This window comes from Callithrix jacchus, chromosome 4, assembly GCF_049354715.1.
Source record: "Callithrix jacchus isolate 240 chromosome 4, calJac240_pri, whole genome shotgun sequence".
Classification (NCBI taxonomy): domain Eukaryota; kingdom Metazoa; phylum Chordata; class Mammalia; order Primates; family Cebidae; genus Callithrix; species Callithrix jacchus.
Window position 1 is genome coordinate 2,959,272 of NC_133505.1, and position 25,454 is coordinate 2,984,725.

A 25,454-nucleotide genomic window follows, 5' to 3' on the forward strand; every position below is an offset into this window, starting at 1 on the left:
AAATACATACATGTATAACTTTATAAAAAACTGTGAAACCGTTTTCCAAAGCACTTTGCTATGGAAAAAAATACTCCACTCTCCATGAGTATTGCAGTTGCTCACCATTCTGACCAGCACTTCATATTGTTTTTGTTTTTAATTTTAGATATTCTAATAGGTGTATACATAGCAGCAACTCGTTACAGTTTTAATATATATCTCATATGGCTTTAGTATGTACTTCCCTACTAATAATGTTGAGCATCTTTTTATGTGTTTAATGTCTATATATCTTCTTTAGTGAAGTATTCGTTCAAAACTTTTGCCTATTTTTTAAATTAGCTTTTTCTTTTTATTAAGTTTTGAGAGTTCCTTATATATTCTGGACACAAGTCCTTTATGAGATATGTAATTTGTAAGTATTTCCTTTTTCATTCTTTTAACAGGGCCTTTTGAAGAACAAAAAGTTCATATTTTTTTACAGACTGTCCTTTTGGTGTCATAGCTAAGAAATCTTTGCTTAATCCAAGGTCACAAATATCTTCTCCTGTTTTTTACAAAAAGTTTTATAGTTTTAGGTTTTACATTTAGGCCTATGATCCACTTGAGTTAATTTTTTGTACAGGGTTTGAGGTATGGCTGGATGATCATTTTAAGGCGTCCCTTTTATCTATGTAACTGTCTTTCTATATTTATCAAATATTAGTTCACTATATGTATGTATACATAAGCGTCTATTTCTTGAATCTCTATTCTGTTCATTGACCTAGGCATCTGTTCTTTCAGCAATACAGAACTGTCTTGATTGTGTGAGTTCTACAATCTTAAAATCAAGTAGGTGTGAGTCTTAAAACTTTGCTGTTCGTTTTCAAATCATTTTGACGTTTCTGGTTCTGTTGTCTATTGATACATATTTTAGAATCAGTGTATTTATTTCTAAAACAAAAAACCTTGAATGGTATTGTACTGAATCCATAGGTCAGTTTAGGGACAACTGGTATCTTAACAATATTGAGTTTTCCATTCCATGAACACAATGTGTCTCCACTGAAGTCTTCTTTGACTTCCTTCATTAGTACCAACACTACCTTCTTTTTTTTTTTTTTTTTTTTTTTTTTGCCAATCACTTTGAGCTTTATGAGGTTGCTCAGATTAGCCTTGAACTGATGACCTCGCCTTCGTGAGCGCCATGACCTCCGGTGGGAGCCACTTTGGACCCCCTATACTACCTTCTTAAAGGACAAGATAAAATACCATCGCCTTTAAAATCCTTTTCTGGTGACTCCAGTGGGAAGTTGTTTTCCTCTCATTCTACACCTCTGTTACTTAAATGTGTACTGCTTTCATGTTACTTTTCCTACAACTGTATACTTATTAGTTCCAAAGGAATTCTGACTTCATAACTTAATTGTCTTTTCCCCAAGGGGAAAGGTATCTTTATCTCATTCATAGAATCAAAAAACATTAGCCATATTTACAACAGCAAACACAGAATATGTTCATATTTCTTGTAAGAGTGAGGTTTACAAACAAGACCTGATATCCAAAAAAGCTCCACTCCACAATCCCACTTCTTTGTGAAATATATGTCTATGGTTTCTATCGTTGGTACAGACATCATCTCTTGCCTCGAATTGCAGTGGTAACCTTGGTTATGCTTTTTCCTATTCGTGTTCCACAGTGTTGTCAGCTGTGGATTGAAATGCGTCCTCCAAAAAGATATGCCGACGTCCTAACCTCCAGTACCTGCGAATGCGACCTTATTTGGAAATATGGGCTTTGTAGATGTAATTAAGATGAAGTTATAGTGGAATGGACAGGCCATTAAACCAGTATGACCGGCACACTTTCAAAATGAGAAATGACGAAAAGACACAGAAACAGACTCTCAGAAAGGAGACGGTCATGTGAAGACACAGACACGTAGAGGAATGAGAGCTAAGTGACGACAGAAGCGGAGACAGAGTTATGTAGCTGCAAGCCAAGGAATGCCAAAGTTCAGTGACAACCAGAAGCCAGAAAAGCATGGCCCTGGCAACGCCCTGATGTTGGACCTCTCGCCTCCCTATGAGACAGTACGTGTTTATTGTATTAAACTACCAATTTCGTGACACTTTTTTTTTTTTTTACAGTAGTCCTAAACTGCCAGGGAGATTTTTAAAAAAACATGTAATACGACTCACCTCCTGAAAATACTTCAATAGGGAACCAAATTCTTTAGCACGGTATGCAAGGCCCTTTATAAATGTAAACCTACGTGGCTTTAACTACTTTAAACTCACTTTCATAAAGCCTTTCGGGCTGTAGCTTTCTCATACTTCCATTCGACTACAGAGTTTTCTACTCTAGCTCAGTGGTTCAAAACTGATGGCAATATCATCCTTACCCTCATCCCAGGGACCTTTAGTAATGTCTGTAAACATTTTGGTTCTCGTGACTTTGGAGGGAAGGGGTGCTACTATTATCTTGGGTATACAGGCCAGGGATCCTACAATGCTCAACACAGCCCCCACCACAAATTATTATTTGGCTCAAAGGGTCAATACCAAGGTTGATAAATCTTGGTCTAGCTAAAACCATTCAACTGTTAACAGTAATTTACCTATTACCTTTCTGATGAGTTCCTCTCTGTCATTCCCCTGCCATTTGTCATTCCTACCAAAGCATTTTTTATATGGTCCAAATATAGGACTTGCTGCATTGTGAGAATGTGCAAATGTCTGTTGGTGGAGGTGACCATTATCTGTGTATTTCAGGCAACACCGTAGAGAATGAAGAAGAGCGTTAAGTAAAGGTAGCACACCTAAAACCAGCTGGCATGAGACGCTAACCTCAGGATAAAACCAGAGACCTATAGTCCACAAAGGACAGAAAAGAGAAGTACTTAGGAATAAAAGTGGATTACTGTACTTATAGCTCCCAATATGGATCATCAAGGCAGTGCTTATCTTTTCAGTTTTTTTGGAGGCGGTGACTGGGGGCGGTTGGTTTACAGACTCTTCAACCTAAAGAAAACACAGAACTTCTTTCCAGCAAAATGTTCATAGACAAAAAATTTTACATTCAATTTCAGCAGAGTTCGTAGACTCAAAGGCCATCCAAGAATGCCAGGAACGTTAAAAACAAACAAAGAAACAAATTCTATTTAGAGAGTGTGTACAGAAAAGGAAGGGAATTTGAAAATTATTTTAAAAGTTAGACAAGGCCAGAAACAACAGGATGGGGAGTAAACTACAGATTAGAAGAACTAAGGAGCAAAATATATAGTTAAATATAGCAATTAACATCAGGGGTCAAGTTCATTGATGATGACGTTACAGAAAACTGGAGGAATTTGCTAGAATAGTGAGATTTGGGTGAAGAGTGAATTTGAGGAAGATGCTGAAATTTTGTTGAGAAAGGGTAATCAATTTGGTTTGAACAAATTATGTATTTGTTTCTGTTTGAATAAATTATAATTTAAGATGATTTATTTTAAAATTAGTTCATTTTAAAATAATTTTTAAAATCAATTACAATTTAACAAACAAACTTACATTTTTCTTAAAATAGCTACTTACGGTTTAATGCTAAAAACTTAAAGGTCATTACATGGGACAGAAATTCTAACTGTGTAGAATGTGATATTATATGGTGATAGTCTTACGCTTTCTTGTAAATCTCCTTTAAGCCCAGGTTCATTTTTAACTACTGAACAACTGGCCATACATTACTGGGCAATCCTCATCCATATGGCTATAAAATATTTATTATTATTATTATTTAGGGACAGGGTCTCACTATGCTGCTCCAGCTTGACAGCAGTGTCTATTCACAGGTGCAATCCCAGCGCTCACCAGTACAGAAGGGTATAAAATATTTTCATGTGAAGTGTGCAGCATTCAAGAACTTTATACTGTGGATGTGGCATTAAAGTCTCAATAATGACACTGATGAAAGCCAGCTAATTTTCAGGTTTGTTGATTTTTTTTATACCAAATCAGCCAACAGGTCTTGTCCATTGCCCATCTTGATTATTCTAGTTAGTGGCTACTTTTCTATTTTTTGGTCTTTTCCCTCTCTAATCAGCTCATTTTTGAGAATTACAACTTACAAATAAATGAGTGCAAAGTTACTCCACTATGTACTTTCCTCTTAGTTTTGTACATACATGTCTGTATTAAGTTGGTAAGCACTGTGTAAATATAGACTGATTTTTACATTTTCTTCTTACATTTTTCGTCTACATTTTCTATGCTTTGTTATCTGAAATTTCACTAGCTGAAAGTTTTAATTAACATCTATGACATTTTACATTTAACAACAGAAATTCAAAACATGTATACATTTGCTAAAACAATGATTGCTACGTAAATATACTCAACGGAACTAACAAAAACCGAAATTTTTTAAAGGTGGCGGTCAGAGTAGCCTGACAAAAACTACTCATTACTAACCAGAGTTTTGGAAATGGGGCCCCTCCCAGAGTTCCTCGTTGGCTAACTTCAGTTCGCTTTAATAAATGAAACAGGCATTCTGATAATGTTGAATTCTGTATTACCCGATATTTAAAAAAAGTAAACTTTTGTACAATTATCCAGTCAACACACCCCCAGTTTCTTAATACACTAAAGAAAGCAGAATAACAGCAAAAATGGATTTTTGTGGATAAGTGGGGCTTCCAAAAGCAAAATATCTCTTTTTTTAAAAAAATGAAAAATTTTTTGTGACCGAAACGCAAAATAGTGCTAAGTGAAAACAATTCAGACCCTGGAAATAGTTGGATAAAAAAATAACATGGGGGGCAGTGCCCCATTTTAAAATAAATACGATCGACTACAAAAATCATACCACAAAACGATTACCCATGAAAAAAGCGAACCTTCATAAAAAGAGTTCCCTCGCAAAAAGTTCGAGGGCAATTCGCGGGCACGTACGCTGCCTACTGCGGCAACGAAGGCGGCAGAATCGTTCCCCGGCGCCGACCACCGCACAGGCCCCTCTCCGGACCCCTCAGGCCTGTCCTCAGCTGCGGCCTGATCCAGCCACGAAACACCCACTTTCCTCCGGCCCAGAGCCCGACCGTACTCACTGTGAGTTGCAGAGGCGGCCCGGCGTGGGGAAGGGGGGGCTGCAAAAGAGAAACAGACAGGGAAGAAGGTCGGGGAGAAAAATCGTACTCGGACCTGCCCCTCCGGCCACTAACTTCCCAAATCAGCGGAGGCACCACACCGGCCAGCACGCATCTTGCCCCAAAGGCACTTCCGGAAGCTCTCTAGGAGTCCTGGAGGTCTAAAAGCTCTATGGTCGGACAACTGAGGGTACCAGAGTACCACGCCCCTCACCTGCGGCGTGCTGGGCCTAGGGTTCCTCTCGCGTCTGCCTGCCTCAGGGTTGCGCAGTCGCTGGGGCAGCGGACGTGCTGGGCAAGAACGGACTTTGGTGTCCCCTCCGCCTTGTGTGCCCCTGCGGCTCTGCGCGTTCGCTGGCAGTAGTAACGGTCACCCGGGGGCCGATGTCCGACGTGAGAAGGCGGGAGCTGTGAACGGGAGGCTGGGAAAGTGTTGGAGGAGGAGCGTTCTAACGACTCGCGTTTGTACCTACCCTGTACGTTCCTGTTGTTCTCGACTCATAAATATGTCCAGCCCTCCCGCATAGCTCCAAACTTCGTGAGGAATTCCTGCTCATCACAGTTCACAGTTTTGTGAAATCTCGTGGCATGGTACTTGCCCTGGTACCTGTTGCATTAGAGCTTCTAACTTTTGAGACTAATAGGATTTCAGGGGTGGAGGTTGTAGGAAGTGTTACTTTTTGTTGTTTAGGTCCCACGTATTTATTTACTTCAACGCCTTTCCCGACCACCTATTTATTATCAGGGCTCCTCCAATTTTCACCTTAATATCTCTCTTTATCTGCTCCTACTGGTAGCCACCAGCAATGTTTCTAACCCTTCCCAATTACTAACTGCCCAGTATTTTGTGTACGGACCAGGTCGTTTTGGTTTAAGGGTTTGTCATCTAATTATTACATGAAAACAAGTAAATAAAAAACACAAGCTAGCTACAGTGCTTCTGAACTCCTTCGAAGCCTTTATTTTTGCTCTTTATTTCACAGCTGATGCCTTCGACCTGGGATGGTAACTGGAAGTAACTGGTGTCAGACTACAATTCTTTCAGTTTCTTTTTTTACATTAAAAAAAAATTTTTTTTTGGCTGAGTGCAGTGGTTCACACCTGTAATCCCAGCACTTTGGGAAGCCGCGAGAGGATCACCTGAGCTCAAGAGTTTGAGACCATCCCGGCCAACATGGCAAAACCCCATCTCTGCAAAAAATAGAAAAATTAGTCAGGTGTGGTGGCGGGCCCCGGTAGTCCCAGCTACTCCAGAGGCTGAGGCAGGAGAATCACCTAACCCTGGGAGGCAGAGGCTACAGTGAGCTGAGATCCTGCCATTGCACTCCAGCCTGAGCGGTAAGGCAAGACTCTAAGTGGCTCCCGCCGGAGCTCATGGCGCTCACGAAGGTGAGGTCATCAGTTCAAGGCTAACCTAAGCAACCTCATAAGCTCAAACTGATTGGCAAAAAAAAAAAAAAAAAAAAAAAAAAGCAAGACTCTGTCTCGACATAAACAAACAAATAAATAATAAATTCTTAGATCTGAAGTGGTGCAGATATGTAGTTGTACGAAAGCAATGTGCACACAACTGTGCCTGCACGTACTATGTACAAAGTTGTGTACACACAGCAAGTAAAAGTGGCAAGCCATAGGTAGTTTCCTCAAACTGGACACACAGGCACTGATTACAACAGATAAAATTAGTAAATTTGACTACAAATCTTTAAATTCTCATCAAAATTTAAATCTTCTCATCAAAAAGTGCCATTAAGAAAGTGAAGAAAAAGCCACACACTGGAAAATATTTGTAATACATCTATCTGACAAAGAACAAGTATCCAGAACATATAAAGAACTCTCAAAGTTGAATGAATAAGACAATCCAACATAAATAGGCAAAAGGTTTGAACACTTTCTTTACAAAAGATAAATGAATGGCCAGTATGTATATTAAAAAGTAATCATTATTCATCAGGGAAGTGCAAAGTTAAAGCCGCAATGAGTTACCACCACATACCCATTAGAATGGTTGATAATATCACCAATTTCTACATTATTCAGGCTTGAGAGGTTTCCTTGGTTTACCCAGTGAAATATGAGATAAAGGAGAAACTATCAGAGCCAGATTTCTCCTTTGAAATGTTACTTTTTTCCACTGATGTAACCAGCATCCTGAGTTCTAATTATCCCACACCTATGTGATTGCAACACAACACTTATGTGACTGTGAGAGAGTCTTCCCAATTATCCAAGACGCAGCATTCTCCAGATCACTAACCCTGGGTGGTTCCTTATCTCTAAGTAAAACTTAAACTTCTCTGCTTGCCTTTTATTTTTTGTATTTTTAAAAATTAATAAAACGATAAAAATCAATATAGAATTATATATAATTTTAAAAAGCTGACACCTCTACCCTCAAAAGGTATTTACCTGGAATGTTGGGAGACAGTTCTTTAATGATCTCTCAAATTACTTCTAGTCTTACGGTAGATTTTTCTTTCAGGTTAGCTTTTCATGGATGTTTGTATTTCCTTCTACAGCACATTTGTTTCCTGATCAGGATAATAAAGATAATAGCTCACTCTGGGGCTTCCTAAGCTTAGAATTCCTCTGCTAGGATGCAAACCCACTGTTCCATGCTAGGAGAGGAAGGCCAAGCTTAGCCCCCTCTGCGGGCTTTGGGAACATAAGCTTTGGCAACTAGGCAATATAAAGCTCATGATGCCTGTGTTATTAAATAATAAAGTCTTCTGTCTCTGACGCAGGAGTCCAGGGTCTTCTCTTAGTATCCATAAAACTATGGCAAGCTAAATTATTAGCTTGCAAGTAGGGTAAGAGTTTCACAACTTTTGACATGGAGTAATCACTGTTAAGTTTGGAGTGCATCCTTTTCCAGCACAAATACCCCATAAATTACATCTACATATGCATTTTTTTTTCAAGAAAAATGGAATATATATTGTACTGACACTCCTTTTGTCACTGATTATCGTTTTGATGGCTGAAAGGTATTCCTCAATAGCATGTCATATGTAATCTTCCCCCATTGATGGACATTGATAGACATTGTTTTCCTTTGTTTCTACCACCAGTGTCCTGTCTGCCTTTTTGTTTTGTTTTGTTTTGAGACGGAGTTTCGCTCTCGTTACCCAGGCTGGAGTGCAATGGCGCGATCTCGGCTCACCGCTACCTCCGCCTCCTGGGTTCAGGCAATTCTCCTGCCTCAGCCTCCCGAGTAGCTGGGATTACAGGCGCGCGCCACAACGCCCAGCTAATATTTTTTTCTGTATTTTTAGTAGAGACGGGTTTCACCATGTTGACCAGGATGGTCTCGATCTCTTGACCTCGTGATCCACCCGCCTCGGCCTCCCAAAGTGCTGGGATTACAGGCTTGAGCCACCGCGCCCGGCCCTTGTCTGCCTTTTATTGCCTTCCAGAATAACCTTCTCCCTATTCCATACCCCTGGTCACAATTCGCTTGCACTCCCAAGTCAAAGGACTTACTTCATTGCTCACTACTCACTCTAAACACTCTATTATTCTAACTCTCTCTCAAGACCCTATTATTCTATTTTGCACTGATCACATTCTGTCTTATATACTTGCTATTATTACATTCGCTATCAATAGATTAAAGCTTCTTTAGTTGAGTGTCTGTTCTGAGATCTCCCTCCCAGTTCCAGTAAGTGGCAAGCCCTTCAAATATGCAGATGTACCATACATTTCTGACAGGAAAAATGGTTTGCCTTTTTTTTGTCAAGTAGCTAATCAATCTGATTCATCCTCTCCCTTCTGTTCTAGTCTTATTCAAAAATTCCTTCCTCCTAAGTAGGTCCTCATTCATTCAAGTACTTATCGAGCACCCACCATGTGCCAGACGCCAGGTGAGGTTAAAGTGCTGGGATGAGCACCTCCGTGGATCTCAGAATCTCCTTTCCCCAAGCCCTGAACTTCACTTTTCTTTACCCATGCTTCACAAAAGCGAAAGCTGGTTAGTTAGTCCCAGTTGTCTGACATGGATGAGAGTGACAGCAGACAAGGGGGAAGGTAGGGACCTGCAGAATGTTCTTACATGCATTCTCGCACTTGACGGTCAAAAGCACCCTACGAAATAGGCACCCCGTTATTAGCCTGAGTTACATAAACGAGAAAACAGAGGCTTGGAGAGGTTAAGAAATAAATTGCCCTCAGTCCTAGCTGGAGTGGTGGCCTCAGAATCTGAATCCAGGTTTAAAGGATTCGAGTGCCAGCACTGTGCTCCTGTTTCGCTCTGGACACTCATTTCCCCTGAGGATCAGAGAAACTCCAAGTAGGCCGCTTTTCGTCTCCGTTAAGTCCGCAAGGTCCTGCCAGCTCACAGTGAGCAAATGCAAATGCGGTCTGCGACCTCGCGACGTCAAGTGGGACACGCTCCTCGGCGCCCCTCCCCCAGGCCATCCTGAAGTCAAACAAGAGCGTCCCAGCCCGCCTGTCTCCCGGGAGACTAAGGCGCCCGCCGGCGGGGCTGCACTCAAACAGGAAAGCCCTCCCTTCCCGGTCAGCGGTCGGTGCGGTTCTCTCCCGAGGCGGCAGCTCCGCAGGTCCGCTCTTGTACCGCAACGCCCCTCGGCTTCCGGCCCCTGGGTGCCAGGGCCACCGAGACCCCGCGCTCCAAGCCGCAGGCCGAGGTGGACAACTGCAGCGAGAGAGGGTCGGGACCGGAAACTGCGGGTCGCCGCAGATGCGAGTCCCCAGGCATCCCGGAGGTTCCCACTGCGGCGAGCCTAGCTCAAATCAGCTGCCAGGATCTTTTTGGATCCATCCAAATGGGTCCCCTGTTTCTCCTTACGGGAACCCCGGGCCTCCTTCCAGGCCGGAACCCAAGTGTTTGGGCCGCCGGAAAAGGCCGGCCCCCTTTTTAAGTTCTCGCAAGACTTCTAGCCACTTCCGGTTGCTAACGGTTCCCAAGCAGCTGCCGAAAACGCTACGTGAGCTGCGCCCTGGGCCAGAGGCAAAAAACGGACGGAAGACAGTGTGGCCGGTGAGTGTCAGAGTGAGGGCGAGGCTGGGTGCTGTTCTCTGCCGGTGCAGAGGCTCCACCGCCCGGGCTGGGACCGGGGTTAGGTATCAGGGAGAGGTTCAAAATGATGCTGATGGTTAAGATGAACACAGCAGCCATGCAGTGAGCCCGTGAAGGTGAGATGCCAGTTAACTGATTTAAGCAGCGTTGATAGGAAGAAAGTGCTGAATTCAATGCTAACGAAAAGATCTAAGGGCGCCAGCGGTAGGGGCTAAGAGGCACTGTTCTAAACCCTTCACATGTAGTCACTCATTTAATTCCTGTTTTATGAGGCAGGTGTCATTATAAGACTGTTTTACAGATGGGGAACCTGAGGCACAGAGAGAGTAAGTGTGTTAGCCGAGGTCACATACCTCGTAACTGGCAGAACGGGGATTCACACCCAGCCATTCTTCCTTTAAATTCTGCGCTCTACTGCCTTTCATTGATGACCTGGTTTTATCTGCTGTCCACCTGGACAGAAATGTGCTATCCAGATGGAAGCCTAAGTTTGTACAGACATGTTATTGTAGTGGTGTTCTGAATCTCATCGGGTTTGTTGGCAATTTGCCTTTAAACAAACTTTTTTTTTTGACAAGGATGCCTTCCACAGAGAGATTTAAGGAGAAGAGAACAATAAAAATTTCATTTTAATAAATAAGCCCCGATTCAACGTCCCTTCTCCTGTTCCATTCCTCTGAATCTTCTCTGTCTTTATTTTGTTTCTATTAGGTTAAATCATTTGATATTTCCGATATTTAACCATTTTGACCCACAAAAACAGGAATTTCATTTGTTTAACCTAATAGAGAAACATCTTTTCATGCAGAATTTAGGAATCGACAATTAGCAAGATTCTGTTTTCATTTCTAAAATGTACCTTAAATCTGTTTGTTTCTCCTTATATCCACTGCAAACCCACGATCCATGCCACCACCCTCTCTTACTTGGGTTACTCAGTAGCCTCTGGACTGATTTCCTTACTTCTGCTCTTTTCTCATTCTTGCCTCTTTAAAGAGCCAGAATGATCTTTTGAAAACAAACATCTGATTATGTTCCTCCCTTCTAGTAGTTCCCCATTACGTTTAGAATATACATCCTGGCCCCCCAGTCACCTCTCTATCCTAATCTGCCACCTTCCCCTTAATCCAGTGCTTTCAACAGGTGGCTTTTTTCAGTTCCTGTAACACACCAAATTCATTCCTGTTCAGACACTTTGGGTTAGTTATTTCCTTTGTTGGAATGATCTTCTGCGGAACTGAAGGTCAGTTCTAATAAATAGGAATGTAATGGGATTCACCTATGTAATTTAAAATTTTCTTATTAGTAGCTATATTAAAAATGTAAAAAGACAGGTGAAATTATTTTAAATTTAAACCATCATATCCAAAATATTACTATATCAATATCTAATCAATACAAAAATTATTAATGAAATATCCTATATTCTTTTTTTTTTGAGACAGTCTTGCTGTTGTTGTCCCGGCTGGAGTGCAATGATGCGATCTTAGCTTACTGAAACCTCCACCTCCCAGGTTCATGAGATTCTCCTGCCTCAGCCTCCCAAGTAGCTATTACAGGCATGTGCCACCACGCCTGGCTAATTTTGTATTTTTAGTAGAGATGGGGTTTCTCTGTGTTGGTCAGGCTGGACTTGAACTCCCAACCTCAGGTGATCCGCCCGCCTTGGCTTCCCAAAGTACTGGGATTACTGCGTGAGCCACCATGCCCAGCTATATTCCTTTTTTTGAAAACCAGTGTGTTTATACTTATTGCACATCTCAATTCACATATTATATTTTCATAAGAAGTAATTGATCTATATTGAGATTACCTAAATTTAAAATGAAAAAAATAGCTTTATGTATCCAAATTATTTCACACATACTTAAAAGTTATCTAGTTTTAAAATGTAATTAAAATAAAAAATGTAGTTCCTCAGTCGCAGAGTCCTATGTACTTAGTGGCTGCTGTATTGGATAGCACAGATTTAGACCAAGGATAAAATACCCGTATTCATGACTGGTTCAAGGGGCAGAGGAGAAGTCTGCACAGAAGTGTGGCAAGAAGGGAGGGGAAAGTCCGCAAACATGCAGTGTAAGCTCTTTATGCAGGTGGCATTTAAGGACAGTCCTCTGGTCCTCACTAGTTAATGAGGTAGGGCTTTCTGAAGTAGCCTACTTTTTACAATGATGGCTGCATTGAGTTTAGGTATGTTGGGAATAATTTTCTGGGGTAGGGAAAGGGTCCAGCAGTGCTGGTCACATTAACATTTCTAAGTAGAATTTTATTGTATATGATGTGGAACAGTCATAGAACTCTGATTGATTATTTTCCTATACAGCAAGGGTCCTCAACTGGGGGTGATTCTGCCTCTCAGTGGACATTGGCCCCACTTAGCCTGCCCACCAAATTGTCTGGAGACATTTTTGGATATCACAAGTGGGGAGTGTTAGTGACATCTAGTGGGTAGAGGCCAGGGATACTGCCAAATACCCTACAGTGCAGAGGAACAGCCCCTGACATCAAAGAATTGTCTGGCCCAGAATGTCAATAGAAATACTTTCTCGGCCGGGCGCGGTGGCTCAAGCCTGTAATCCCAGCACTTTGGGAGGCTGAGGCGGGTGGATCACAAGGTCAAGAGATGGAGACCATCCTGGTCAACATGGTGAAACCCCGTCTCTACTAAAAATACAAAAAATTAGCTGGGCATGGTGGTATATGCCTGTAGTCCCAGCTATTCAAGAGGCTGAGGCAGGAGAATTGCCTGAACGCAGGAGGCGGAGGTTGCGGTGAGCTGAGATTGTACGATTGCACTCCAGCCTGGGTAACTAGAGCAAAACTCCACCTCAAAAAAAAAAAAAAAAAAAGAAATAGTTTCTCAAGGTTGAGAAACCTTGATCTGAGTAAGAAAGTCTGAGATATCTACTCTTTTAAAACCTCAGCCTAACTCCATTGTCATATTACTATGGGAAAAACAGGTTGTTTTGAAGCATTTTGGTTTCCATTTGTTTCCATTGTTGATGAATTTTGTGATCAGACTATAATAAAATAATTTCATGCTCAGGATGAGAATGTAGACCATTTAATAAAGGTGATATAGTGTGTGCTGTACACAGAAGACTCAAAGTGCCTTGGGATCAGGAGCTAATCTTTTTAACCTTTTTTTTTTTTGAGACGGAGTTTCGCTCTTGTTACCCAGGCTGGAGTGCAATGGCGCGATCTCGGCTCACTGCAACCTCCGCCTCCTGGGTTCAGGCAATTCTCCTGCCTCAGCCTCCTGAGTAGCTGGGATTACAGGCACGCGCCACCATGCCCAGCTAATTTTTTGTATTTTTAGTAGAGACGGGGTTTCACCATGTTGACCAGGATGGTCTCGATCTCTTGACCTTGTGATCCACCTGCCTCGGCCTCCCAAAGTGCTGGGATTACAGGCGTGAGCCACCGCGCCCGGCCAACCTTTTTACCTTTTCTTGGCTTGCACCATATGACCTCCTGCCTCCGACTGATGCCAGTACATCACATCACCTGTCTAGCTTTCCCACCTCCATCCCTGGTTTCATAGTTTTTCCTTTCCCTATGCCCTTGGCCTCTTTTTAAAATTATTCTCTTTTCTTTTCATCCCTTTTTCCTCTGTTTTATTCCTCTTCATCAGTGCCCACTGATACCTCCTACAGACCCTCCCTCAACACTCACCTATTTCTCCCATTCATACCTGTTGACACCCTCACTTAGAATTGCCAGTTCACTACCAAGCCCCATCTGTGTCTGAGAGCTATCCCCCATATTCCCTATAGCTGTCTGTTGCAATTACTGTCTTGGTAATTCATGAAAACTACACAGTATCAATTCTTGCCTCCTACCTCAGGAAAAATGCCCTCCAAAAAGATATGAACAACAACAACGTATTTGCTTTTGACACAGTTCTCTGAGGAACTGCTTTCCATGTTTAGGGTGATTTTGTTTTTGTTTTTGAGACTAGGTGCCGTCCATTCAGGATGCTAGAACTGATAGAGTGTCCAGCATATCACACCTCCTCTTCCAAGAACTATGGCTGTGATTGAGCTGTAGTCTTTCCAACTGGTCGTACTGCCCGCAGTTTCTTCTGTGGGTTTCTACGTGCTACGAAAACACTGCCTGTGTCTCCATAGTACTAGCAACCACTTAAGATTTCCTCTGATCTTATGCCTCTAGTTACCCTAGATCCCACCGATGGTTCTTCTCTCACCTACATCGTTCTAGGCTGTCTCTGACCCCAAGTCTTTCTGCCCCTCCCTGACTCTTACCATTACCCTTCTCGTCAACATTAGACCAAAAGTGTGTTGGGCACTGTGGTGGCAGTTTGGAATCAGCATGAAACCTAAAAAGGGTACAATGGTTGTAGTGCTCCAGACTACTCTTCACTCAGCCTTTCAGGGTGCAGAACTCTAAGACTAGAACAGTTCTTTGTACATAACAGAAATTCAATACTATGAGCAAAGTGGAATGTTGTCATATAGAGCAGGGGTCCCCAAGGCCCCACCATGGCCAGGACAGCAGGAGGTGGGGGGCCAGAGAGCAAGCAAAGCTGAGCTCCACCTCCTGTCAGATGAGCAGTGGCATTGGATTCTCACAGGATCGCAAACCCTATTGTGAACTGCACATGTGAGGGATCTAAGTTAACGCTTTCCTTATGAGAATCTAATGATAAATGAAACCACACCCCTTCCCTGTCCCTGGAAAAAATTGTCTTTCATGAGACCAGTCCCTGGTTCTAAAAATGTTGAGGACTGCTGATACAGAGGATGATAAAGGAAGATCAGTCTTACCAGTTTTAGGAAACCTAATCTTGGGGTAGCCAAAATCATCTTTCTCAGCATTGCAGAAGCTTCCCTAAATTCAAGGAAAGATGACATCGGAAACATGAGTTTCCCCTTTAAAGATTGTGAACAGTTTCTAAGCATTATAGTGTTTCTCAGAAACACTAAAGGTAAAAGGGAAAAATCCATTATTCAGAAAGCACTCAACTCTACTTTTTAAAATAAAGATGTTTCTAATACTAAATATTTCATATTTTACTTTTCTCTTCATGACCATTAAAGAAAATCCTTTGACCGTTTCAAATACTTTGAAATATTACTCAGGTAATTATAGTAAGTCATAAAACAAGAATTCGTGTGAAACCTGACATTTAAAAAATGTGTTGATGTAAGATATTCAAAGCAGATATACTTTATTTAGAGGATCATCATGTTCAAGGGACATAAAAATTCAGTTTATCTTTAGGGCATTATGAGAAATATCTTGAGATTCATTTTCCTGGCTGGGCATGGTAGCTCATACCTGTAATCCCAGCACTTTGGGAGGAGCATGTGAGGATTGCTTGAGGCCAGGAATTGGACAGTAGCCTGAGTAACATACTCAGACCCTATCTCTACAAAAAAAAAAAAAAAAAAAAAGCCAGATATGGTGTGTGCACCTGTAGTCCCAGCTACTTGAAAGGCTGGGGCGGGAGGATCGCTGGAGCCCAGGAGCTCAAGGCTGCAGTGAGGTATGATTGTGCCACTGCACTCCAGCCCAGACAATGGAACAAGACTCTGTCTTTATTATTTTTAAAAGATTCATCTTCCTATCGTAGTAGACATAAAAACGATTCTGGTAGTTTTCCTGATCTTAAACACAATGATAAAGCAGGTGTTAATAGATCTCTTCAATTTAAATCTCTTAATTGAAAACAAGCGATTTGAAGAGATTAGATCCCTTCTTTCCTGATGGTTTTGGTGATCGCTATTCCTCGAACTAAACAAAGAGCCAGAGCTGTACGCTGGGCAGTCTGATTGGTGGTATGACTTTGAATGTGCAGGGCCTTAGGCCATAATTCCTGTGATGCTATAAAATTCTCAAATTAGATATGTGGCCAGGTGTGGTGGCTCACGCCTGTAATCCCAGCACTTTGGGAGGCCAAGGTGGGCGGATCACTTGAGTTTGAGACCAGCCTGGCCAACATGGCAAAATCCTGCTAAAAATACAAAAATTAGCCAGGCTTGGTGGTGCATGCCTGTAATTCCAGCTACTCAGGAGGCTAAGGCAGGAGAATCACTTGAATCAGGGATGGGGAGGTTGCAGGAAATGGAGGATCACTCCAGCCTGGGCAGAAAAAAAAAAAAAAGGTGTATATCTGTGCTGTCCAATATAGTGGCCACTAACATGTAGCTATGAGTACTTGAAATTTGAGGAACTGAACTTTCCATTTTATTTGAGTTAATGTGGGTACTGGCTACCAATCTGGACACACTGGACCATCTCAGATCAACCCCTTTCCATCTCCCTCAGCTTAAAATAATCTGAAATCCAGAAAATAAGTGATTTACCTAGTTATAGAACCCTTCCTCTCCCCAGCAGCTCCTAATAAGCACGTACTACTTTCTCCTCCATTTTGTTTTCCTCAGCCTCCATGTTTTTTCTTTCTGAAATAAGGTCTTGCGGTTGCCTAGGCTAGAGTGCAGTGGTGCGATCATGGCTCACTACAGCCTGGAACTCCTGGGTTCAATCTTCCCCCCTCAGCCTTCTAAACAGTTGGGTGGAACTACAGGTGTATGCCAACATGTCTGGTTAATTCTTTTTAAGTTTCTGTAGAGATGAGGTCTCACTGTGTTGACCAGTCTGGCCTCCTGTCTACTGATGGCTTATTCTTTATTATTGGCAAACAAAAACTTACAAAAAATAATCACACTCCCCACTTTAAGATAAAAAGGCGAAGAATATTTAGGATATTATACGAGTAATGATTAGTTCTTAATCTCAAAAGTCGTTTTCATCTGTTTTAACTTGTCAAAACATACCTAGTGGGCCTCTGTTATCACCTATACTTTACAGAAGGGGAAATGAAGGCAGAGAAAAATTTGTATGTCTTGCCTAAAGTCAGACACTGAATTGTCAACTAAAAACGGATCTAGAGCAGAGACAGGTAGAATTAATTCACTGTCTTTCATCCAGGAACCATTGATCTTGGGCTGTGAGTGACCAGTGTTGTCAGTGGACAAGGCTTTCTGAACGAATTCTTGATTCTCCCCCCAAAACTGAACTCATTTGAAATAAAAGGATATTTTACTCAGGTAGTTTCTTTGGTGCTAGAGAAGTTTAATGATGACTGAAGCTTTGACCACATTGAGGAAACTCAAGATTTCTAAAATAGATTTTCTGATAACTAGTTAGGCCTGAGTATCTGAAGAACTTCTGATATTACTACTGTATTAGTAGAGTTTATTTGCTGTATGAATTCTTTGGTGTCTAATAAGAGCTGAACTTACTCGGAAAGGCCTTCCACACTCATCACATTCATAGGGTTTTTCACCTGTGTGGATCCTCTGGTGCTGAATAAGACCTGTACGTCCACTGAAATCTTTCCCACATTCTTTACATTTATACGGTTTTACTCCAGTGTGTACTCTATGATGTCCAACGAGATGTGAGCGCTGAATGAAGGCTTTTCCACACTCATCACATTTATAGGGCTTCTCTCCAGTGTGAGTTCTCCTGTGTTTACTAAGGTCTGAGCTATGACTGAAACTTTTCCCACATTCATCACATTTATATCGTCTTCTTTCCCTCTGTTGCCATTCTGATCTGTCCTCATTTTCAGTGTCTTTGGTCTTAGGGTGCTGAGGAGTGTCTGTGTTCAGTCTGTCCTTTACCTCCCCAGGGAATTCCTTGTCTTTGGGCATATCTTCCTTCTGGAACAACTCTTCATTCGTCGTCCTAGTTTTAGCTCCTGTAACAAACAAACAGTACACAAACGGTCCTATTCTATGTTTGAGAAGCAAACAGCCTATGGAAAAAAGAATGTGTAAATACTATAAATGTGTTACATAATAACACATTTATATGTATATATCAGGTACTTGGTACCATCTTATTTTGGTATCATCATGGCACAGCGTCAAAATGTAGGGAAGAAATTAAGAAGTAAGGAAGATGTCAGCAGGACAAATTATTTGAAAGTAGACTAAGAGAAGAAAAGGCAAAAATAGAGCTCAAGAGATAAACCAGCAATACTATGTAAGGGAGGAATGATAGATGAGGGGACTATACATGTGCCAAAGATAATTAAGAGGGATTGATGAAGAGACTGGAGAACAGAGATACGGAGGGAGCTAAAAGTTTCGGAGAGACATGCAGGGGCCTGAAACATAGGTGGCAAGTAAAATCAAGTAGAAGTGACTGGAAAGGATAATAGGATCTGCAGCCTGAGAGGAATATAGTGAATAAGAACCATCCAAGGAGGGGCGCATGTTTGAAGGCTAATAATTAGCTGGAAGCAGGGTGACAGCACGCAGGTCAGGGGAGACAGAGGAATGAAAAGGAACAGGAAGTGACAATGGATAGAACAGGAAGTGACAATGGATAGTGTACATGCTGGTAACATACTCTTTTCCCTGAAGCTGGTGTCATCGCTGCCATCTCCTTCTGTCGAAACCCTAGCTCAGTGCTTCCTAACCTTACTGTGCATCAGAATCAGCTGGGGGTTTATTAAAACACAGGATCCTGATTTTCCTTCCCAGACTCCTCCTTATCAGAATCAAACTCAGAGCACTTGCTATTCTTAGAATGTTATGCTCTGATGCTATTTTTTTCATAGATTTATTTATTTATTGCCTAAAATTTCACCCCTTTCCAGTTCCCACCTAACCTTCTCAGCTCAAGCAAAGCTACTCTGTGGTACTTTTGCAGGCACACCTCAGGGATAGCTGTCGTCTTTGTAGTTCAGAGTGTATCTCTAGTGTAGTAATTATTATTGAGTTGTAAATGCTCACTCTCCTGTTTCTTGAAGAGAAGTAATCTAAGTATCTTACCTTTGGATTCCTTACATTTACTACAGTGCCTGGCATATAGCTGCTACTCAGTAAATGCTCAGTGAAAGGAATGAATCAACAGACAGGCTGAGCCAGGCACAGTGGCTCACGCTTATAATCCTAGCACTTTGGGAAGCTAAGTTCGGAGGACCACTTGAGCCCAGGAGTTTGAGAGAAGCCTGGGAAACACAGTGAGACCTCTCCTCTAAATAAAGTTAAATAAAAAAGAACAGACAGGAGGTTCTGAACCTCACTTGGAAAGCCAAGCAGTAACCAACCAGCACTCCACTCCTAGAGTTAAAGCACTGAAGGGCTTCTTTAAATTACATATAATTAAATGTCATCCTTTCCAGATAGCAGCTAGGAACATCTTAGCTGAAAATAATTTTTCAGATTAGACAAATAATCTGGTAGGGATCCTACAGAATGGAAGAACTATATTGGTAAAATTTAAGTACTAGGAAGACAAAATAGGCTAGAGTATAAGGAACTACCTGGAGAGGCATTATTAGACATGAGAGCCTCTAGAGAAAGGGCGGTGAGCACTGGAAAGGGTAGGGTTTGGACAAACTGGAATTTAACATTTAAAATTCACCTGCTTCTCTTTTTTGAGATGGAGTCTTGCTCTGTCGCCCAGGCTGGAGTGCAGTGGTGCAATCTCAGCTCCCTGCAACCTCCGCCTCCTGGGTTCAAGGGATTCTCCTGCCTCAGCCTCCTGAGTAGCTGGTATTATAGGTACGTGCCACTGCGCCCAGTTAATTTTTGTATTTTTAGGAGAGACGGGTTTTACCACGTTGGTTGGGGCTGGTCTCGAACTCCTTACCTTGTGATCTGCCCGCCTCGCCCTCCCAAAGTGATGGGCCTCACCTGCTTTTTAATGTAGCTTGGGTTTACACTAGACACACCGGTTTGTAATTAGGGAGCTGGGATGGGGGACCAAGCCCAGTTAATTTGACATGCAGATAAAAACAAGAAACTTTGCTCTGTTGACTGATCGTTGCCTCTCTTCCCTACTTCTTTCATCATGGGAATGTCTTATGACTTGTGTTTCTCCCCAAATTCATACATTGAAGCTTCAACCCCTTTCCAACATTGCTGTATTTGACAGTAGGGCCTTTAATGAAGTAATTAAAGTTAAATGAAGTTCATAAGGGTAGGACCCTAATCCAGTAGTACTAGTGTCCTTACAAGAGGAAGAGAAACCAGGAGTGTGCCTGTATAGAGAAGGGCCACGTGAAGACACAGCAAGAAGTCTGCAAGCCAAGGAAGAGAAGCCTCACTAGAAACTAACCCTGTAAGCACTTTCATCTTGGACTTCCAGCCTCCAGAACTGTGAGAAAATAAATTTCTGTTGTTAAGCCACCCATAAGTCTATGGTATTCTGTGTGGTAGCTCTCACTGACTAATACAGGGTGCCGTAAATTCTCCTATCTCAAAATGGAAATTTAGAGCTAGAATCATTATATAACAAATAGAATTTTAAAGATATTAAATAAACCCCACCCTCATCCTTTGAGCCAAATAACAGTTTTTTTTTTGTCTGGTGAAAAACTAAAATATAACTCCATCATAGAGTAAGGGTAAGAAGAGGAGAGAATTATCCAGTGAGGTGGAGGACAAGCAGGAAATCTTTAAAAGGAGAAGATGAAAGTCAGAAAGTTCTTCTCAAACCTAAGGAAGCTCCTCTTCCCTCATACACACAGAGCTCTTCCTACTTACCAGTCCTGTGTGGCTTCCCAGCTTCCTGCTCCAGCTGGGTCGTCTTGGGATAGAGCTGGACAGTCAGTGATTCATACGGCCTTCCCAAGGGGGCCAACTTGTCCATGAGTATGTCCTGTCTTTCTGAATAGGTTTGGACCTAGGGACAGTGAGGTGTGTAAGGTGAATTTTATGGAAACTGAAGTAACTTCAGACAAAACAATCAAATGAAACATCTGCCAGGGACATAGAAAGGGGGGACATATTCTCATTTCATTGTAAATGGTAATAATGCCTAGGAAAATGAACAGAAGCTAATCTCTTCAATTCAGGACACTAGAGAGTAAAATTGAATGTCTCTTCTTTCACTGATCTGCAGAGGTCCAGGATTTGAATGATAGCTTAAAAATCATGTAGCCCAACTTTCAGCAAATGGGAGCATTCCTTCTATAACCATGCTGTCCAATAAGGTAGTCACTAGCAACACGTTCACTGAGTACTTAAAATATGGCTAGTACAAATGAGATAAGCTAAATGTAAAATACCTATCAAACTGAAAATTTAAAACACAAAAATCTAAAGTTCCTCATTTAAAAATATTGATTACACGATCACATATTGTGGGTTAAATAAAACATATTTTACCTGTTTTTGTTTTTTTAAATGTGGCTACTAGAAAATTTAGATTACATATACAGTTCATATTATATTTCTGTGGGACAGTGCTATTCCACAATACCCTTGACATTGACTTGAATCTCCACTTGAATATCTATATGGAAAGGGAGTTTCTTATGGGGTAGCCTATTTTATTTATGGGTAGCTATGAATGGCAGAAAATTATTTGTTTTCCTGTGGTACCTGATTGCCTTTCGGTAACTTCCCACTGAACCCAGCCTTCCAAACAGATATAGAATCAGTCTAGTGACTCTTCTCTCTACGCAGCAACCCTTCAGTTATCTGACACAGACAGTCAGACCCCTTCCTATGCCTTGTTCTTTAGGGTATACAGATTAAATACTTTCAGATGTTCTTTCATATGCCTTTTGTTTTGGCTTTGTCCATATTCCCTGATCACTCACAGCCAAATGACTGCTCCTTCACACCTGCTTTCCAGGTTCATCAAGCTCTCTTTCCAGATCCTCCAGTACGGTCACTGCCTCCTCTCCAGTCTCTGGATGGTGTGCCTGCACCCATGCTTGCAGGTCTTTAGGAAGAATGCTCAGGAACTGTTCTAGCACGAGCAGGTCTAAAATCTGCTCCTTGGTGTGGCATTCTGGCCTCAGCCACTGACGGCAGAGCTCCCACAGCTGGGAAAGAGCTTCACGGGGTCCAGGTGCATCTCGATAGCAGAGCTTCCTGAAATGTTGCCTATAGAGTTCCCTCCTGTGAGGACTGTACTTTTGTGAGATGGAGTCCTGTCCCCAGTAATGGTCCTCTGCCTTAATTATCAGAAGTCCTTTTGGTTCCTTAGGTTCCAGGGCTGTAGTCATTCTTGGATTTTTCGGGAGATTTATCCTGTATCTGGGATTAAGTCAGAGAGAATTTCTTAGAATCCAGCCTCAGAGCCACTCCTAAAGCATAAAAAGTTGTTACCATAGAGAAATTACAAGAACTGCTGAACATAAACACATCATAATGAAGCCAAGCCACCAGAAGTGAATCAGAGAAAACAGTGTTATAGGATGCTGAAAAAAAACCACTCAAAACCAAAAAACAGCGACGCAGGTACATGATGTGAATCTGTGCTCTACTGTGTAACTTAGAGGAAGTTATTGATCCAGACTAGAACTGCAGATCCTCATGTACAGTTCTCATGTGTGTTACAGGGTTGATATGTAGATTACGTGAGAACGCATGCAGCATCCCTGGCATGGCAGCGGGCACTAGTAAGCACTAAATAAATGCCAGGTATTATTAACTGCTTTGTTAAAAGGCTCTTCATTCTAGTCCCGGGAGATGCATGGGCCAGCTTGTGTCCCCAGGACTCACTGGTTATAGGATACGTGTGCCAACCCTGGAAGGGGATCAGATGGCTGCTTCTGCAGAGGAACCCACAACCAGTGTCCCCTTCCACCCGTCCTCTCCCGGAAGGTGGGGCCAACTCCCCGCCTGCAGATCTGTCGGGGCACGGAGGGAGGGACAGGAGTGTTACACTGTGCCCACGACAGGGAGTTGTGGGAGGGTGTTGGCTGACCACACCTGCACCCTGTCCCCTCCTCTCCACCTGGGAGCTGGGAGACACTCACCTTGCGTGCAGGGAACAGGTGCGACAGCTAGCGTCCTTTGGACAGCCCCGAACAAAGACTAGTCTCAAAGACACCAATCGGAGCCGGCCGCTGCAGCCGGGCACTTCCGGGCCGCTCTAGGAAGCTACGCCTCTGTGGCAGTTTGGGGGCTTGCCTCCTCAGCCCGGCCACTGGAGGACCCGGCTTGTGCACCTGCTACTGATGGGATTGCGGGGCCTGCGAGCAAGTCTTATTTGTCCTTCTTTAAACGTTCTTCCCCCTCTCAAGATTTTTTTCGGTTAATTATTAAATTAGTAATATGGATAAGTAATGCATTTACATACACTTATTAAAAGGAGTAAATGTCCCCCCAGCGTCTAGTTTGACAGTATTTTTCGTGACTTGTACCCTTCCATAGATACATTCCACCGTTATAGATTGTCCCCGCTTTCCCCCTCTGCACAAGTGGTATCATTTCTGTGCCTTGCTTATTTTGTTTTTTAACCAAGCGATTTTGGTAAAGACTGAACCTAAGTGTCCCTTGGTCTTGTTCTTTTTTAAACAACTGCCTGGTATTCAGCTGTGTATCGTGTGCCATAATTTATTAATAACTACCCCACTGGTGGTCATGAGATTGTTTCCAATTTTTCTTTTTCAAACGTTGCTGCAATAACGTACTGTGAACACACATCATTTTTCATGTGTAAGGATATATCCATAGTCTACATTTCTAGAAAGGGAATTACTACAGCATAAAGTAGGGACATTTGTACTTTTGTTAATGCCAAATCATCAATCACGGAATCTACCAGCAATATTCTTATTTACCTATACTTGTCAACACAGTGTTATAAAATATTTTTATCTTTGCCAAACTGATGGGTGAAAAATGCTTTAAAGTTTTTTTCTCCCTCTTTCCCTTTCTTTCACAAATATTGATTTACCTACTGTGCCAGGCACTATTGTGGAAGCTGGAACTATAGTTTTGAGCAAAACAATGCCCTTTCTTTTATGGAATTTATAATCGTGTGTGTGTGTGTGTGTGTGTGTGTGGAGGGAAAGCAGGCAATAAACCAAAAAAATATAGTGTATAGAGATGGCGAATGTTAGTGCTAAGGAGAAAAATAAAGGAAATAGGGAATTTGGGGTGAGAATGAAATGATGCAATTTAAATAGGGAATTCATTGAGGACCTGACTAGTAAACTGACATTGGAGCAAAGACTGAGGGAGCTGAGGGAATGTGCTATTAGGGGTAAAGATGTTTCAGGGAGAGGGATAACAAGTGCAAAAGCCTGGAGTGGCGTGTGTTTTAAGTCTTTTGAGCAAAGGAAGGATGCTTGCATGTCCAGAGCTGAGTGAGCAAAAGAGTGTTGGGTGTAGAGATAGTGAGAACCTTGGGTGAGTGCAAGGATATTTTTACTCTGAAATGATAAAATGATAAGCTACTCAAAGTTTGTTTTCTTTTCTCTTTATTTTTCCCTTTTTTTAGAAATGGTCTCACTCTGTCACCAAGGCTGGAGTGCAGTGAGTGGCGTGATCATAGCTCAGTGCAGCCTGAAATTCCTGGGCTCAAGAGATCCTCTCACCTCAGCCTCCTGAGTAACTGGAACTACAGGCACGAGCTACCCAGCGTGGCTCATTCAAGGTTTCTGAGTTAGAGGAGTAACATAATTAAACTTAGGTACTGAAATTATTATTTTGGCTGCTATGTTAATAATAGACTTGAATGTGCAGGGGTTGGGCAAGGGCAGAAGCAGGGAGACAGGTTGGAAAGCTGGAGTGGGAAGCGCCTTTTTAAGAATAATGCAAAACCCTAACGATATAAAACTGAAAAAGCCATGAAAGAAAAGATAGATGAAACTGGCCTTGTAAAATTAAAATTTTTGAATGAAAAAAGTAAGATTAAAATACAAGCTAAAAGTAAAATATGCCACACAGCTGATTTTCCTAATATAAAAAGACCTTTTCTCTTACTAAAATATAGTAGACAAAGTACTTAACCTGCATGAATTTATAGAACACAAATTAAGAATCATGAATGTAAAAAGGTTCATGAATAAGAATTTAAATAAAACAAGAATGAGATTTTTAAAAATCTTTCAGATTGCTAAAGACAAGTGATTTACAATATTCAGTGTTAGAACATATATGGATATACAGGCACACTTAGTTGTACAGTTTTAGAAGGGAAGACTTATTTAGAAGAAGTTGTCCATATCCCTTGATTCAACAACTTAGCTTTCTGGAATTATCCATATAGAAATGCTTACATAATTGTTTGAACATATGTATAAAGAAGCACTGTTTATTTAAATTGGGAAACTTGAATGCCTAAAATTTGGAATTTAAATTTCTACATGTCTGTTCATTAAAATCTCACCCAGTTTTTAGAAACTAAAATATGCCAAAGGTATACTGAGTAAAATAAAAAGTTACAAAACTTATGCTATGATTGTTTTTGTGAAAATTATTATCTTAAAAATGTGAGTATCAGCTTGTGGTAAACTTAAGGAGAGCATTTTATGCATTATATGTTTCTGGAAAGTTTCCATTTTGTATGAAGATTTGCTACTGGTATAAATAG

At 41.6% G+C, this 25,454-nt stretch overlaps 3 protein-coding genes across 8 annotated transcripts in view; 1 reads left to right on the top strand and 2 right to left on the bottom strand.

Annotated features, from left to right (window-relative positions):
- LOC100400493 (zinc finger protein with KRAB and SCAN domains 8) overlaps positions 1 to 9,948 on the bottom strand; it is a 22,680-nt gene extending 12,732 nt beyond the window's left edge. For 2 of the 6 annotated variants that reach the window (XM_035294733.3, XM_035294731.3), the window contains exons 1-2: positions 5,307 to 9,948; positions 5,054 to 5,092 (exon numbers count right to left, since the gene is read on the bottom strand). The gene's annotated coding sequence lies outside the window, so the exon portion shown is untranslated. Of the gene's footprint in view, positions 1 to 4,418; positions 4,475 to 5,053; positions 5,192 to 5,306 lie in introns of those variants that run through there. The other 4 variants (XM_035294732.3, XM_008993769.6, XM_017970824.5 and 1 more) reach the window with 3 other exon arrangements.
- LOC144582290 (uncharacterized) lies at positions 1,971 to 25,314 on the top strand. The gene is made up of 5 exons (XM_078370537.1): positions 1,971 to 2,057; positions 4,856 to 5,054; positions 5,282 to 5,568; positions 9,507 to 10,094; positions 24,360 to 25,314. Exons 1-5 carry the CDS (start codon positions 1,971 to 1,973, stop codon positions 24,396 to 24,398), a joined length of 1,200 nt encoding a protein of 399 aa, XP_078226663.1. The 3' UTR covers positions 24,399 to 25,314.
- Positions 16,784 to 22,979, bottom strand: ZSCAN16 (zinc finger and SCAN domain containing 16). The gene is made up of 4 exons (XM_008993777.5): positions 22,891 to 22,979; positions 21,748 to 22,165; positions 20,663 to 20,801; positions 16,784 to 17,862 (listed from the first exon to the last, which is right to left on the bottom strand). Exons 2-4 carry the CDS (start codon positions 22,132 to 22,134, stop codon positions 17,345 to 17,347), a joined length of 1,044 nt encoding a protein of 347 aa, XP_008992025.3. The 5' UTR covers positions 22,135 to 22,165; positions 22,891 to 22,979; the 3' UTR covers positions 16,784 to 17,344.
- Positions 25,315 to 25,454: the final 140 nt, after the last annotated feature.

Coding starts and splice junctions, on each gene's coding strand:
- LOC144582290 (XM_078370537.1), top strand. CDS start 1,971: ATGCCAAAGTTCAGTGACAACCAGAAGCCAGAAAAGCATGGCCCTGGC. Junction 5,055..5,281: donor AGAGCCCGACCGTACTCACT/GTGAGTTGCAGA, acceptor CGGACAACTGAG/GGTACCAGAGTACCACGCCC. Junction 5,569..9,506: donor CTCGCGTTTGTACCTACCCT/GTACGTTCCTGT, acceptor CCCCTCCCCCAG/GCCATCCTGAAGTCAAACAA.
- ZSCAN16 (XM_008993777.5), bottom strand. CDS start 22,134: ATGACTACAGCCCTGGAACCTAAGGAACCAAAAGGACTTCTGATAATT. Junction 20,802..21,747: donor TTGATGAACCTGGAAAGCAG/GTGTGAAGGAGC, acceptor CACTGTCCCTAG/GTCCAAACCTATTCAGAAAG. Junction 17,863..20,662: donor TGGGAAGCCACACAGGACTG/GTAAGTAGGAAG, acceptor TGTTTGTTACAG/GAGCTAAAACTAGGACGACG.